The sequence below is a fragment of the Panonychus citri genome, unplaced genomic scaffold (genome assembly GCF_014898815.1).
Source record: "Panonychus citri isolate SS breed McGregor unplaced genomic scaffold, ASM1489881v1 Contig00090, whole genome shotgun sequence".
NCBI lineage: Eukaryota > Metazoa > Arthropoda > Arachnida > Trombidiformes > Tetranychidae > Panonychus > Panonychus citri.
Genome location: NW_026515495.1, coordinates 1 through 13,591, shown reverse-complemented (window position 1 = coordinate 13,591; position 13,591 = coordinate 1). Strand labels below are relative to the sequence as shown.

General features: G+C 33.2%; 6 protein-coding genes across 8 annotated transcripts; 2 read left to right on the top strand and 4 right to left on the bottom strand.

The window, feature by feature from the left end:
* Positions 1-431: 431 nt before the first annotated feature.
* LOC128387482 (SET and MYND domain-containing protein 4-like) lies at positions 432-2,649 on the bottom strand. Its single transcript, XM_053346690.1, has 2 exons — positions 2,077-2,649; positions 432-1,932 (listed from the first exon to the last, which is right to left on the bottom strand). Exons 1-2 carry the CDS (start codon positions 2,488-2,490, stop codon positions 691-693), a joined length of 1,656 nt encoding a protein of 551 aa, XP_053202665.1. The 5' UTR covers positions 2,491-2,649; the 3' UTR covers positions 432-690.
* A 138-nt stretch (positions 2,650-2,787) lies between these two features.
* On the bottom strand, positions 2,788-7,799 carry LOC128387481 (zinc finger protein 532-like). Of its 2 annotated transcripts, none has more exons than XM_053346689.1 (5): positions 7,662-7,799; positions 6,439-6,491; positions 6,125-6,324; positions 5,268-5,944; positions 2,788-5,127 (listed from the first exon to the last, which is right to left on the bottom strand). In XM_053346689.1, exons 4-5 carry the CDS (start codon positions 5,539-5,541, stop codon positions 2,888-2,890), a joined length of 2,514 nt encoding a protein of 837 aa, XP_053202664.1. In that variant the 5' UTR covers positions 5,542-5,944; positions 6,125-6,324; positions 6,439-6,491; positions 7,662-7,799; the 3' UTR covers positions 2,788-2,887. The 2 variants fall into 2 exon arrangements, with proteins under 2 accessions (XP_053202664.1, XP_053202663.1); XM_053346688.1 differs by lacking the exon at positions 7,662-7,799 and adding an exon at positions 6,612-6,991.
* LOC128387485 (developmentally-regulated GTP-binding protein 1-like) lies at positions 7,754-9,738 on the bottom strand. 2 transcript variants are annotated; one of them, XM_053346694.1, is made up of 6 exons: positions 9,580-9,738; positions 9,258-9,332; positions 8,348-9,183; positions 8,163-8,285; positions 7,986-8,081; positions 7,754-7,900 (listed from the first exon to the last, which is right to left on the bottom strand). In XM_053346694.1, exons 2-6 carry the CDS (start codon positions 9,294-9,296, stop codon positions 7,894-7,896), a joined length of 1,101 nt encoding a protein of 366 aa, XP_053202669.1. In that variant the 5' UTR covers positions 9,297-9,332; positions 9,580-9,738; the 3' UTR covers positions 7,754-7,893. The 2 variants fall into 2 exon arrangements, with proteins under 2 accessions (XP_053202669.1, XP_053202670.1); XM_053346695.1 differs by lacking the exon at positions 9,580-9,738 and adding an exon at positions 9,411-9,544.
* Positions 9,739-9,808: 70 nt separating this feature from the next.
* LOC128387488 (splicing factor 3B subunit 6) lies at positions 9,809-10,829 on the top strand. Its single transcript, XM_053346698.1, has 2 exons — positions 9,809-9,967; positions 10,046-10,829. Exons 1-2 carry the CDS (start codon positions 9,938-9,940, stop codon positions 10,313-10,315), a joined length of 300 nt encoding a protein of 99 aa, XP_053202673.1. The 5' UTR covers positions 9,809-9,937; the 3' UTR covers positions 10,316-10,829.
* A 269-nt stretch (positions 10,830-11,098) lies between these two features.
* LOC128387484 (acetylcholinesterase-1-like) lies at positions 11,099-12,863 on the top strand. The gene has a single exon (XM_053346693.1). It carries the CDS (start codon positions 11,147-11,149, stop codon positions 12,776-12,778), a length of 1,632 nt encoding a protein of 543 aa, XP_053202668.1. The 5' UTR covers positions 11,099-11,146; the 3' UTR covers positions 12,779-12,863.
* Positions 12,857-13,587, bottom strand: LOC128387496 (transmembrane protein 186-like; the record flags this gene model as incomplete). The annotated part of the gene is made up of 1 exon (XM_053346706.1): positions 12,857-13,587. A coding segment is annotated over one exon (657 nt), but the record flags the coding sequence as incomplete, so codon positions are not given.
* Positions 13,588-13,591: the final 4 nt, after the last annotated feature.

Sequence of the window (13,591 nt, the reverse complement as noted above, 5' to 3'; positions counted from 1 at the left end):
GAATAATTAGTAATCTAAATTCAGAACAATTTAAAGTGAATCAACTTGTAACCTTTTAAAATCTTTCATTATGATTAATTGTTCATCTTCAATTGGATTTAAATGGTTAACAATCCACTGACTTAATGAAATTTCTTATGATTTAGTAAATTTAAACGCTAATTGGATTTACTTTGATTAACTAATATCGCAATTTGGTGGTTTCTAATTTAGATTGAATTAGTTTGATAACAATCAACCATCTTGATTACTGTTTTCTTACAGTCTTACAGTATTGATTGGCTGCAATTAGATGAAACCGATTCCTGGGAACTAGTTAATTGAAGAGGTAAATTGTAATTGGATTCATTATAATCCTTAACTTTTTAATTGCCAAGGATAATTTAAAATTGGTTTTCTTGTTATTTGCCCAATCGGCGCAATTAAATCGGTTAATGTTTATTTTACCAATTTATTTAATTGTTAAGACATTTTAGAGTTGAGATTAATGTGTAAAAATGATCAGTGATAATGATAAACAATTTTCGGTTAACTTTGATTAAAATTAATCAGGGATAATATGATTAGCTTCTTAAAAACAATTAGTTTTCTCAACATATTTCTGGTAATTTATCAAGTGAACTTGATGTAAAAGGCATTTGGTTGATTGTTGTGGTTAAAATTAATGGAGAGATTGAGATGATTAGTTGATCATTTCTTGGTTTTACAATAATCACATTGACATTCAAAGTAATAATTTTCCTTGATATTTTCTTGTCGACTCTTGAAAGGTTCAATTTTTGATGGTCCATAACAAATGGTCACTTCTTTGCCTTTCTGAATGGTCTTTCGGGTGGTGATCACCAATTTAGAGCCGATGAAGATACGATCGTTATTTGCATCACATGAATGACTTAAAAGCGATGTGGTCGCGTAAAGGCCAATACCGATCTTTTTACCCCCTGCGGTACACAAGTAACTGAAACTGAAAGCGGGTTCGACATCTTCAGCTCGATCATCATAGATTGCGAATCCATTGAGTACAATTTGATTTATTGTTCTGAGGAAAAGATCGGCCATCGTGTCCACTTTATCCTCGCTAATCAAGCCCATTGATCTGGTTAACAATGCCATGTAAACGGCACAGGTCGCAAATGAGGTTTTCTTTACTACGTCCAAGAATTCAATCGAATCCATGAGCGTGTGAATGTCCTTGAAGGTGTTGGTCAACCTTTTCTGCGATTGCATCGGTGGAATTGGTTTAGAGTGTATTTCGAGGGCAGTATCGATTCCAGCGGTTAGAAGAGTTCGCAAGGCTAAATGTCCCATTGAAAGATATTTAAGAATCGGCATGTATTTGCATTCAATGGAATGGTACGTATTCCAACTGATCTGTGAACATTCAGACGAACAATAAGAGACTAAAGTACATTGACGACAAGGGAAACACCGATTATCTAAAGGTCTCAAGCACTGGAAACAGTAGGAAGAATAATTCGCAGGTTGAAGCCACGATGAGTAAGGTTTTTCGGCGATTATGTTGGTACTTGAACTGATCGGTCGACTGGCGATAATGTGTCTTCCTTTTTCTGCCGACCAAGCGATCTCCAAGCTTTCACTAGCTGAATGTAGATTGCGATTCTCTGGTTTAATCCAAACATCCATTGGAGAGAAATCTAAATCAGCTAATTCTTTATTGTCTTCAGGTTCAGATGATCCATCAGAGGTTATTTCAATCAGCAATTCTCTTTTCGATTTAATCAATTGTTCACTTAAACGGGGATCGTGCATATTGGCAATCGCGTCTTTAAGATCACACCAACTCTCGGGATACTTTTTTATTGATCGGTAACAACGACTTCGCTTCACCAGGCAAAGAGCCAAATTTGATGAAAGTGGACCATTTTTGTCGTCATCTTTGGCATCACAAGGAAATGGAGAGACACAGACACCCTGAACATTGAGGGCGAAATGAACAAATCAATTTACTAAGTTAATGGTGAGCAAATTTCCAATGAAAATCAAACAAATCACTTTGATTGTGAACAATTATCTCGATCATTTTGTCAAAAGTATAATTTTCTTTTCTCTACTTACTTTGTGAAAGGCTTCAAAAGCTTCTTTGACTTTGTTTTTCTGCAATAGATCAGATCCTAATTTCATAAATTCTCGCGATTTTTCAAGACTTTTAGGATTCACAGTTGAATTCTGGTCAATATACTCGACCACTTTATCGACCGACGCTTTCATCAAGTTTCGTATCACATCATTTTTCAAAATAATATCAACTCTCTCACGGTTTGATGAGCTTGAGTCAATTTGCTTGAACAGTAGGTCATAAGAATCGCTGTTACCATGAAAAAGCTTGAGAGCGGCAAAAAAGCGAGTAACATAAGTGGGGAAAGTACACCAATCGACCTGATAACCGATGGAAGGTGAAGGCTCAAATCGTTGTTGTAATTTAATACGAAGAGACTCAAAATCGTCGATAAGAGTTGTTTCATTCATCATTGTGATTAACAAACACGAAGACAATCAACACACCGGACAGAAAATGTTCATTAAAATGAGAAAACAAAATTTTGATGAACACAATTAATAAGAAAATGTTGAGTAAATTGTACAACTGAGAAAGAATAAGAAAATAAAAAAGTCTAATTGAAACGATCTATTTAAAGATAAATGTGATAATATGAATCAAGTTAAAAATAAATAATCTAAAGCTAAGAATTTATTTATTATTCGAAGCGCCATCTAGTTGGTTATCTAATTTATTTCCAAGATTCAATTGGCAATTAAATGATGATGATGGTGGAAGTTGATTGTTTTTAATTGTTCGGTATTTATAAGAGGAAGAGAATGATTTTCTTTTTTATTTAGATAAATGTTGTGATTGTTATGATGATCGTTAGGCTACATCATTGGTTGTCGATGTGTTTAAATTTTTACGAATTGAGTTAATGAAAGCCATCCCATGGACTTTAACGTGTGATTTAAGAGCTGCTGAATCGGAACATATTTTTGAACATACTGGGCACATTGATTCATTTAGTGTATCATTTTGAATGATTCCAATTAGATCAATATTATTGGGGTCAACTTTTTCTTGATAGAGATCGGGTAGATTAATTTTAACATAACTTTGACAATCAGTGATACCATGAAGATTGTTTAAATGACGATCTAACAGTGAACAGGTAACAAAACTGGTACCACACTCGTAACAAAGGTAAGGTGATTTTGGGGTTCGGTGGATTGTATAATGAGCTTGTAATTGTTTAATTCCATCCGATTGGAAGCCACAATGGATACATTGATTAACATATGATGATCCATTGAGAAGAGAATCTTTTAAAATGTCTGAAGATCCATTTTCTTCTGAATATAATAATGATGAGGATAAATTGTTAATTGACGTGTTGTTGTTGTAATTACTTGCCAAAGATGATCCGGTGTTTGTTTTGTTGTTTACTGAATTTTTGTGATTATTTTGCTTATTGTTATTCTGATTGGTTTTTGGTCGCTTGGCAGGAGTTGGATCACCATTATTATTGTTGTTATTAGCATTTCCCGTTTGATGGTCTGATTGTTTGCTAATTGGTTCTTTAAGGTCACCACAATCTAAACGATGTTTCATTCGGTAGTGATTGTAAATATCTGTCGCATTTTTAAAACGTAAAGAGATACAACGCTGAGAAGGACAGGCCAATGAGGTTGTATGAAATTTTCTCAAATGAGCAAGAAGTGAATTTCGTCGAGTAAATTTCTTATTAGAACAAATTAGACAAACAAATAGAGACTCTTCGTCGATGTGTTTACTGCTTCCATGATCGGCCATATCATCCCAACTATTGGTGATTAAACCGCAAACCTCGCAAGCAAATTTGGTCGCTTTAAGACTCGAATCGTTTAAAGGATTATTGGAAGTTAATGAGGTCGATGAGGTGGTTGACATTGATGATTTTGTTGTTGTTGTTGATGATGATGAAGTTGCAGAACTTTTTTTGGCATTAGATCCTTTCTCGGCCTCTTTTGGTACCTTTGAAAGTTTTATTTTGTAACGATCACATAGACTCTCAACTAGACTTGCCTCTCGATCGGGTTTGGTAAGGTCAAGAAGGTGAGCCGCTTGAAGGTGTACCAATACCTGTGAACCAGAGTCACATTGTCTTTCTTTACACTGTGGGCATATGTATACAAACTTATACATATCTTTGGTCTCTTTAAGGTGAGACTCAATGTGAGAATAGCATAATATTTTGGACAACAATTCTTTTGAACAAATATGACACTGGTAGAAATTGTCACTTCGATATCCATCTTCTGATGGATGATTAACCTTGTGTCTCTCAAATTTATCGATTGAGTCAAAATTTTGATTACAGGTAGCACATCGAATCAATTGTTGCGTGTGACTTGATGTTATATGTTCAATTAGACTTGAGATTGTGTTAAAGGTGATTTTACATTTTGAACAAATGTACAACAATTGCCGCAGGAGATGTTGACATTTTATGATACAATGAGTCATCATCTTTTTAAATTTCTCACTTTGATAACCACATTCTGGACAAACAAAGGGAGAATCCATTGTGTGAAACCTTTTATGAGCTTTAAGGGAACATAAATTTGGACACCAAATGGGACACGTTGTACACTGGAATGGACCATGGTCATTGTCTAATGAGTTAAAATGTTCCTTTTGAGATGTTAAATGTGAGAAAATTTTGTCGCATTCAAGGCATTTTGACTCTTTCTTTTCGTTTGCCTCTGAACTTGTTTCATTGTCGGAGATTATTTTGTTCTTGAGTTTGGAGTTGGAGCAATTTTCCGAGCCTACGGTGTGTTTGATGTTACATTTGGTTGTTGTTGTTGTGGTGGTAGAATTGTTTTTCGAAGAGATCGAATTTGTATTGGACGGATTTTCAGATGTCTTCTTCTTTATCTTGATGACTACCTTTGGACTTTTAGAGCGATTCAATTCCTTGCCAGTTTCCTCTTTCTCATGATAAGATGACACATTATCAATAAATGTTTCCTTCTCGTCGGTCAACAAAGGAGATAACAAGGTGCTCTTACAAACTGTGTTATGGCTTTTGAAATAATGATATTGGGCACATTTGTTGTAAAAATTTAACTTCTTGGATCCTGAGGAGTGAGAAAAAAAAAGAATAAGAAAAAATAAAAATATTAGATCAGAACAATGAACAAGTTATAGGTAAATAAGGTAGAGGTCAAGAGATGGACAATGTAGGAATTTCAAGAGTTACAAACGTAAACGCATTTACCTGAGTCATTCAAAAAGCACGTTAATTTTACCGAATGTCGATTTATGTGTTGATTTAGAGATGCTTTGAATAGAAAACAATCACCACAAGCATCACATGGATACCTTTTTACCTGTCGTCCTTCATGATCAAATTCTGGTACATTGAGAGAGGGTGTGTAAGGTTGTATGGACTCCAAATTGGGTAAAATGGTTTTATCATTTTTCAAATTTCTATTCCTAATGGAAGATGGAATGGGTCGTGATCTTCTTTGATTAAGTTGAGCTTGGGCCATGATTTAAAAGCACTTTTCTTTATCTATAAACTACGTTAACTTGTTCCACAAATAAATAGATAAAGAATTCAATTTAGACATAACTATTTGGCTCCAATAAAAAACAGAACAAACAACCAATCCGTTTGAAATATAGTTTCTTTCGAGAAGGTTTCAGTTAATTTGGTAAAGTTAACAAAACAACAGGGCAAGAATGTTGTTTTTTGTTTCTTAAGAAAACATTGAAACGATTGATAAGACGATTCATATAATTGTGGAGATTAATTAATAACAATGGAAGATGGAATAAAGAATAAAGGCTTCGGATGACTAATAAGTACTAGTTCTTTCCTTTGGATACCAGAGTCAGAAGATGATGTTGTGATTGAGAACCGATTAAAGGTTAGATAAATAATTGTGATATCTGAGATGAAGGGAAGAAGATGAGAAAGAACAATTAGAATAACAATTAATTAAAAAGAAATTGAACAAAAAGCAAGATCGAAAAGATTAGCGTTTAAATATGTAAGCAAGAGTTTTATCTCCAAATTAATCACATGCTTATAATCATGTCCTTCTAATGGGCCGGCCTTCTAATACTTACCAAGCCAATCGGGCGATTTTTAACTTTTTCAAAAACGATTTCAATCAAATGTCAATTCATGGTGATGTCCAAATTATCACCAAAAAGATACAAGGGTAACTGAGAATTGAAATGAATCTGAGAATCACAATGGAGAAAAATTTGAAGCTTGTTTAGAATTGAGAGTCTATTTGCACTTTGGTAATGCGGCTTTTTCTTTCCTAGAAAACAAAGAAAGAGAGGGAAGAAAGAAAAGAAGAAAAGAGAAAATTAGCAAAAAAAAGAATAGAAATTGAATAAAAACTGTTGAGATAAAATTATCCAATTAAACTTACAATTTCATCAGCATCCAATTAGAAATGGAAGATTAATATAAAATCAATGGTTCCTGAAAATGGAGACAATGATTAGGATTTGAATGAGCATAGGATTGAATAGAATGGTGAATGTGAATGGTCATCAATTCGGTAAAACTGGTTGTTAATAAATCAGAATTTTTTATGTTTACCAAAAGTGGAGATGATGATAATTATGAAGATGATGGCGAAGAGAAAAACAAAGGAAGAGAAAGGAAATAAGAAAAAAAAATGAAAGGAAACACAGAGAAAGAGAGAGAAAAGAGAAAGAGAAAAAAAGAGAAACAGTAATAAGAAAAAAGGAATTCAAGAGAAATCGGAAAACAATTAGAATTGTTAACAGATTTCTTGGAATTATTTGGATTTAATGGTCAACCGATGATGAGAACAATTTGATTATCAATTGTTACACAGTTAAGACAAAGAAAAAATCACTAATTAGGAAGGAGAATGGAAGAGAAATGTAAACACAATTAAGTATTTTAGGCCTTTAGGTGAATTTGGATGTTACCATTTCCATCACATGCCAAAAGAAAATGAATCTACTTTTCATCTTCTTCTTTCTCCTTTAACCTCGTTAATCGTTTTCTTTTTTTCTCTCTGGTAATTTCGCTTCTTTGTTGATCACAATCATCGAATTAGCTAATCCAATTGTCGAAAATATTTAGAATTGTTTGCATCGGAAAATTAGAGAATTTAAATTATGGTAAATTAGAGTAGAAAATTTCAATCAGATGCAAATACAGAAAATTATTGGAAATTAATTGAGTTTTAAATGCATTGAGTTCGAGATTCAGATTAGTAAATTTACTTACATCTGAATGGAGAGAATTAAATTATTAGCTTCAAGAGAAATTCATTATCATTAAAATGGTTTATCGTTTCTTCATTTAATCTTCTTAATTTGTCAGAATCATGGTTATCATGAGAAGCGAAATAATTTAAACTGATTAATTGTTTTTGACGAAATGAAGATGAATTTTTTGAATTTGATTGATTATCAATCACAGAATCGATTAAAACTTTGGATTATTATTGGAAATTAATTCCTTATTGTTATATGGAAAATTTTATCACTACAGGAATTGATTAATTGTTAATTTCTGTTTTTAGAGTATTGACAAAAAAAAGAAATGAATATTTTTATTGAACTGATATAATCGTTTCAATTTTAAATGATTCAGTTTAATTGTCATACTAACCAAAAATCATATGGAAAATTGCTCAAGTTAATTGTCTGCATGTAAAAAATAATAATTTTCCGTGAATATTGATTTGATTGTCAAGTTAATCATGAAGATAGTGGAAAGTTTTTAATTTAACAATCGTAATCTTTTTTTGTCAATTGGATAACAAATAATTTCTCAAAATTCATTAGATATTCCCGATTGTTTCCGCTGATTTCCCAATAGGGTTAATGTCAATTCATCATGATTAAATCCTATTGAAAAAAAAGAAATAGTTTAATCAACATGAGTATTAAGTGATTAAGGACAATTATTAATAGAAATAGTAATTGTTTATACTTTTTCACAATTTGAACGACATCTTCATCGTTCAGAACGTGATCCTTTCCAACTTTCTGAGGAAAATGTTTCACTGATGATCCCCAAACAAGAGCACTAAAGTAATGAAAAGCATCAATAAGATGATTAGTAAATCAATCATTAGATTAACCGCAATTAAATCCATTTAAAACTCACCATTTAAACTCTTTTATGATGGTTCTGTGAAGCTTATTACAAAAGTCTTCAACTGAGGTTCTATCTTCACTCAGAATAACAGGTGATCCATAATCAGGAAGTTGTCCTTTGGGTTTGGTGTAACTTTGGAAGGAAAGAAAGACAATTAATTATATTGACAATTAGCTAAATTATTGAATACGCACATTCTAACGAGTTTCAGATATTCCCAAGTTAATTCAAGTAAATCATCAAAGTTCCACTTATGATGAGCTGATATGGGAACAGTGTGAGGTATCTTATAAATTAAATCCAATTCCTCAACGGATATTTGATCAATCTTGTTTAGTACATAAATACAGGGTATGTATACACGATTACCTTCAATGACATCGACAAAATCATCACAAGTAACATCAGACTTGAGTACTACATCAGCATTATGGATTCGATATTCGGATAAAATGGTTTTAACTGTTTCCAGGTCAAGTTCAGATTGTTGTACGAGTGTTTGTAATGCAATTCCACCTTTTTCTTTCTTACGAAAGGTTATATTTGGAGGCTGTTTATTCAATCTTATACCAAATCCTTCCAGTTCTTTCTCAATCAATCTTTTATGGACCAAAGGTTTAAGCACATCAAGAACAATATAAATTAAACTACATGTTCTGGCAACTGCGATTACCTGTCTACCTCTACCTTTACCATCTTTGGCTCCTTCAATGATACCCGGTAAATCTAACATTTGAATCTTGGCTCCTTTATATCTAATCACACCAGGAACTGTTGTTAAAGTGGTAAATTCATATGCAGCAACTTCAGAGTAAACACCGGCAAGATTACAGATTAATGTTGATTTGCCAACAGAAGGAAAACCGACAAAACCAATTCTCGCATCACCAGTTTTTGCGACATCAAAACCTTCCCCAGCAGCACCTCCACCACCTTTAGGGGTAATCAATTCCCGTCTTAATTTGGCAAGTCGGGCTTTCAAGAGACCCAAATGACCCATGGTTGCCTTGTTTCGCTGAGTACGGGCCATCTGAAAAAGGGCAAAATCAAATCATAAATGACAAACCAACAAAAGGATAGTTTCAATTCCATCAAGTGATTTACCTCAGCCTCAATTTGGGCAATTTTATCCAAAGTCGACATTTTCCTAAATTAGCTGTTCTCTCAATAACCAAATATCTGTAAAGAGAAACAAAAATGAAAACAAAGATAAGAAAAGGGTAAAGAAATATAAATAAAAGGTATCAACAGTTTTACCTAAAATTCTGACCAACTTGAGTGGCAGATTAATAGGAAAGTATAACATAAAATTAAAAGAAATTAATCAAATACAAAAATAATTCTAATTTGAAGCAAATTAAAATTTTAAAAATTGAAAAACAACAAACATTTCACACGTTTAAGATTCAAACGAAAGCGACATTACCTTTGGAAAGAATTATGATTAACCAGAGTCTTAGAATTCAAACAATTAGAATTCGGCAGGTTTATTCTCAAAGAGCGAGAGATAAATTATGGAATTGATACAAAAGGAACAAAATTGATTGAGTTTAAAAAGCACAATTAACAATTAAAAATGGAATTAAAAAATTCCAATCAACTGTTTTCATCTATTCTCACAAAAAGATTAGTTCAAATAGGCCTGAAGATCCGATAGAAACTCGAATGATATCAGATCCAGATAGCGAACAGATAATTTTTCTCAAGAATTTTTAATTTTTGTCTTTTGTTTACAATTTGATTTTGATAGTTTTCAGTCAATTTTCTGGTTAATTAGATCAACCATGGCGATGGCAATGCATAAAAAAGCTAATGTAAGTATCTGTTTGAATAATTGTTATTCCATTTCTTGATTTATTCCATTAAATTCTGTTCTCTTTGTTGGTTTTCAGGTTAGGCTTCCGCCTGAGGTGAACAGAATTATTTATGTTCGGAACCTTCCTTACAAGATCACAGCTGAAGAAATGTATGATATCTTTGGTAAATATGGAGCAATTAGACAAATTAGAGTTGGTAATACTCCGGAAACAAAAGGAACAGCGTTTGTTGTTTATGAAGACATTTTCGATGCTAAAAATGCTTGTGATCATCTTTCAGGTTTCAATGTTTGTAATCGTTATTTAGTTGTTTTATATTATCAACCAAATAAGATTTACAAGTGAAACTGATTGCAAAGAAACATTGAGGAATTGAAAAATTCAGTGAATTCAACTCTTATTGTCCATTTGGCTTCTAAAATTCAGCTGTTGGTTAGTCAAAAATTTCGTCGCGAAATTGACTCTTCATCTCTAACTCATAGTGTATTTATCTGTGACTTTCGGATTTCAATGGATAGATTTCTGCAAATTCAGAGAAATCAACAATCTCATGTCAACTTAATCATCATCATCTATGGAAAAATCAAAAACTTTCAATCAATTGATCAAGAGTTATGATCAGAATGACTTCTCAAACTCTAACAATTCAACAACACATCGTAACCAAAGGCTCATCTAATTCCAATATTTTTCAACCAACTGTAAACCTCTAAGTTTTTATTTCTTTAATTCTATCACTTAAACTAATTGTAAATTTAATCAAATAATTAGTCAACTTGATCTATGTTCATAATTACCTGTTGATTAACAATGATTTGTAATATTGCTTGATCGAGATTAAATTTTTCCCTAATTCCAACTGTTACTTTCTCAATTCTTTTACTTTGTACCTAAAAAATAATCAATCAATCAAACAATTAACCAGTTATAATTTTCTACTGCACTTCGGTTCATTAAGATAAACCTGAAAATAATCACAAGTTAAAACAATTAAAACCTAACATTAAATTGTTCCATTCGCAATCAATTTCCTTTCCGAGATCATAACAAAGTGATAGTTTGATTGTTAACATTATCTAATCATATTAATTGTGATCTACCCGATCAATTAATGCTCAATAACAATTGACTCCCATCCACTGGTTTAGTTTAATTGTAACAAGGAATAAGTAAACGATGAATAATCAATACAAGTTAATTGTTTGTCTCTTTCTATTTTTCAATTTAGGTTCATCCGAATCGAACAACCTAATTGTGAAAACTAATTGGGGTCTAATCAAGGGTTTTAATCAAGTTTTCAATGGAATTGAGATAAAATCCTACCTTGGAATTCCCTATGGACTTCCGCCCGTTGGTCCACTTCGATTCGCGAAACCCGTTGGCCTTCATCGGAATCATTTTGGTGTTTATCACGCGAATAAGTTTGGACCCGCTTGTCTTCAAACTGAATTAAATGGAGCAATTCATGCACCCAATTCAACAATTAGTGAGAATTGTTTATTTCTAAATGTCTGGACTCCGATTGACGCTTCGCCTTCAAATGATGTTCTGTATCCCGTCTTTGTTTACATCCATGGTGCAGCGTTTATCTTTGGTTCGGCATCAGGATCAAGGTCAAGAGGTGATGTTTTGACCGCTCACACGAATATTGTTACAGTTAATTTGAATCATCGACTTGGAGCTACTGGATTTGCTTACGGAGGTTCAGATTCTATTGTTGGTAATCAAGCAATTCACGATGTTTTATTGGCCTTGAAATGGATAAAATCAAATATCAAAGCATTCGGCGGTGATCCCGATCAGGTAACTTTGGCCGGAATGAGTTCGGGAGCGATCATATCATCGGCAATCTTCATGTCCCCAGCATTAGATTCCAAGTTGTTTAATAAACTTGTCTTAATGAGCGGAGTTCCAGCAGAGCAAACCAACACCAAAGATTCAGTTGCAATGAAAACGTTAACAAAAAGTATGTCCCGATCATTGAAATGTTCAAAATACTCGAAAAAAAATTCATCCTTTGATATAAGAGAAACGATTTGCTTGAAAACGGTCAAGTCAAAGTTGATCGCTGATACAATTGAAAATTCTGATTTCAATCTCGTACATGGTGATCAATATGTTTTTCCAACATCACCAAGTCAAATAATCAATTCGAAAAGTTTTCCCAGCGGCTACAAAATTCTGGTTGGAACGGAAGCCGACGAGGCATTGGTTAAACTTAAACCAAATAGCATCGCTGAAGCAATCGACGGTCTATCGGGACTATTGAAAACCGCCAATCTCACAATGACATTGAACATTACCGATCTTGCGTCTGAATATTTCAAAGGTGTTAACGATTCTGACATCTCGACGATTCGTAGGAAGTGCAACGATTTTATATCCGATTTTATGTTCCATTGTCCATCTCTCTTGTATTCACTTGCATTTGCAACCAATGGTGCGAATACTGTTCACTTTTATCGTAACGATTATGTGACCTCATATTTTACCAAAGCCGCAAGACCTTATGGTGCAGCTCATGCCGATGATCACAGGATGTTTCTTGGTGAACCTTTCAGGTCACCAGAAATGTATTCGGATGAAAATGATCAGAAATTAAGTCAATACATGATGAACATTTTGGCTGATTTTGTTAAGGGAAAAGAGTTATTCTGGTCACCAATTAAGGTCACCGGAAGTCAACCTGATCAAATATCACTTCCAAGATGGAGGATACAAAATAACGAAACTTTTAACAAAGTTGATCAAGATGATGACAGGGAGATTTGTTTAGAGTGGGCTAAGTATCTTAATTTAAAGATCTAATTGTACATTGTCGGTACAGTTGAATTGAAAACAACGTGACAAATCAAGAATAACAGATTAAATAACATTGAAAAGTAATCACGAACTGACAAGTTTCAATTTGTTAATTGTTATGTTTGATTTTCTACATTTTTTAAAGTTATATTTACATTTTACTTTGAATTTGTATCTACGCTATTTGACTTGGTCTTTGATTCATCTAGTCTTTTCTTAAATTCTTCTGTCCATTCACTCAACGCTATATCATCGTAAAAAGCGGGATGAGGATTATGTCCGAAGGCCATAGCGAAATCATCGGGAGATATGATGGATTTAGCTCCAAAGTTCATGTAGTACGTTTGTGGTGAGCCATTTAGAGCTATTTTTATATGAAAGGTGTTGAGTTTTTCGTTGGTATCAGAAATAGGAATAACCTTGTCTATCGGTAACGTTACATCCTCTCGATTACCCCAAAAGTTGACATGAGCGAATCGAAGTCTTTTAGAATCGTTAGAAATATAAATACGACCAACTAGACGCTGATACAAAATACTGTAACCAAATAGCAAGAGTAAAACAATAAACAGAGAGACGGTACAAAGAGCTAATTGAGCTTCACTAAGGGAACCTTCAACGTAGTAATAGCAACAGGCAGAAGAGACCAGAATACAAAGAAAAGTGTGATAAATTTTGAATCGAACCAAAAAAGAGATCGGAAAAATGAACGGATTTCGGTAAATAAGTTTCCATGAAGAATTAATCTCCCCAGCTCTTTGCTCAAGTTTCACTCGTTTCCTTTTGCTTACCAAAGGTGAATAGGTTGTTTTGAATCTT

Bases quoted from the DNA above. Each gene is read 5' to 3' on its own strand.
- LOC128387482 (XM_053346690.1), bottom strand. From the start codon at position 2,490: ATGATGAATGAAACAACTCTTATCGACGATTTTGAGTCTCTTCGTATT. The intron at 1,933-2,076 runs GTAAGTAGAGAA...CTCAATGTTCAG, and splicing joins CTTTTGAAGCCTTTCACAAA to GGTGTCTGTGTCTCTCCATT.
- LOC128387481 (XM_053346689.1), bottom strand. From the start codon at position 5,541: ATGGCCCAAGCTCAACTTAATCAAAGAAGATCACGACCCATTCCATCT. The intron at 5,128-5,267 runs GTAAATGCGTTT...CTCACTCCTCAG, and splicing joins GTGCTTTTTGAATGACTCAG to GATCCAAGAAGTTAAATTTT.
- LOC128387485 (XM_053346694.1), bottom strand. From the start codon at position 9,296: ATGTCGACTTTGGATAAAATTGCCCAAATTGAGGCTGAG. The intron at 9,184-9,257 runs GTAAATCACTTG...GCCCTTTTTCAG, and splicing joins TTGCCCAAATTGAGGCTGAG to ATGGCCCGTACTCAGCGAAA. The intron at 8,286-8,347 runs GTGCGTATTCAA...TTCCTTCCAAAG, and splicing joins TATCTGAAACTCGTTAGAAT to TTACACCAAACCCAAAGGAC.
- LOC128387488 (XM_053346698.1), top strand. From the start codon at position 9,938: ATGGCGATGGCAATGCATAAAAAAGCTAAT. The intron at 9,968-10,045 runs GTAAGTATCTGT...GTTGGTTTTCAG, and splicing joins CAATGCATAAAAAAGCTAAT to GTTAGGCTTCCGCCTGAGGT.
- LOC128387484 (XM_053346693.1), top strand. From the start codon at position 11,147: ATGAATAATCAATACAAGTTAATTGTTTGTCTCTTTCTATTTTTCAAT.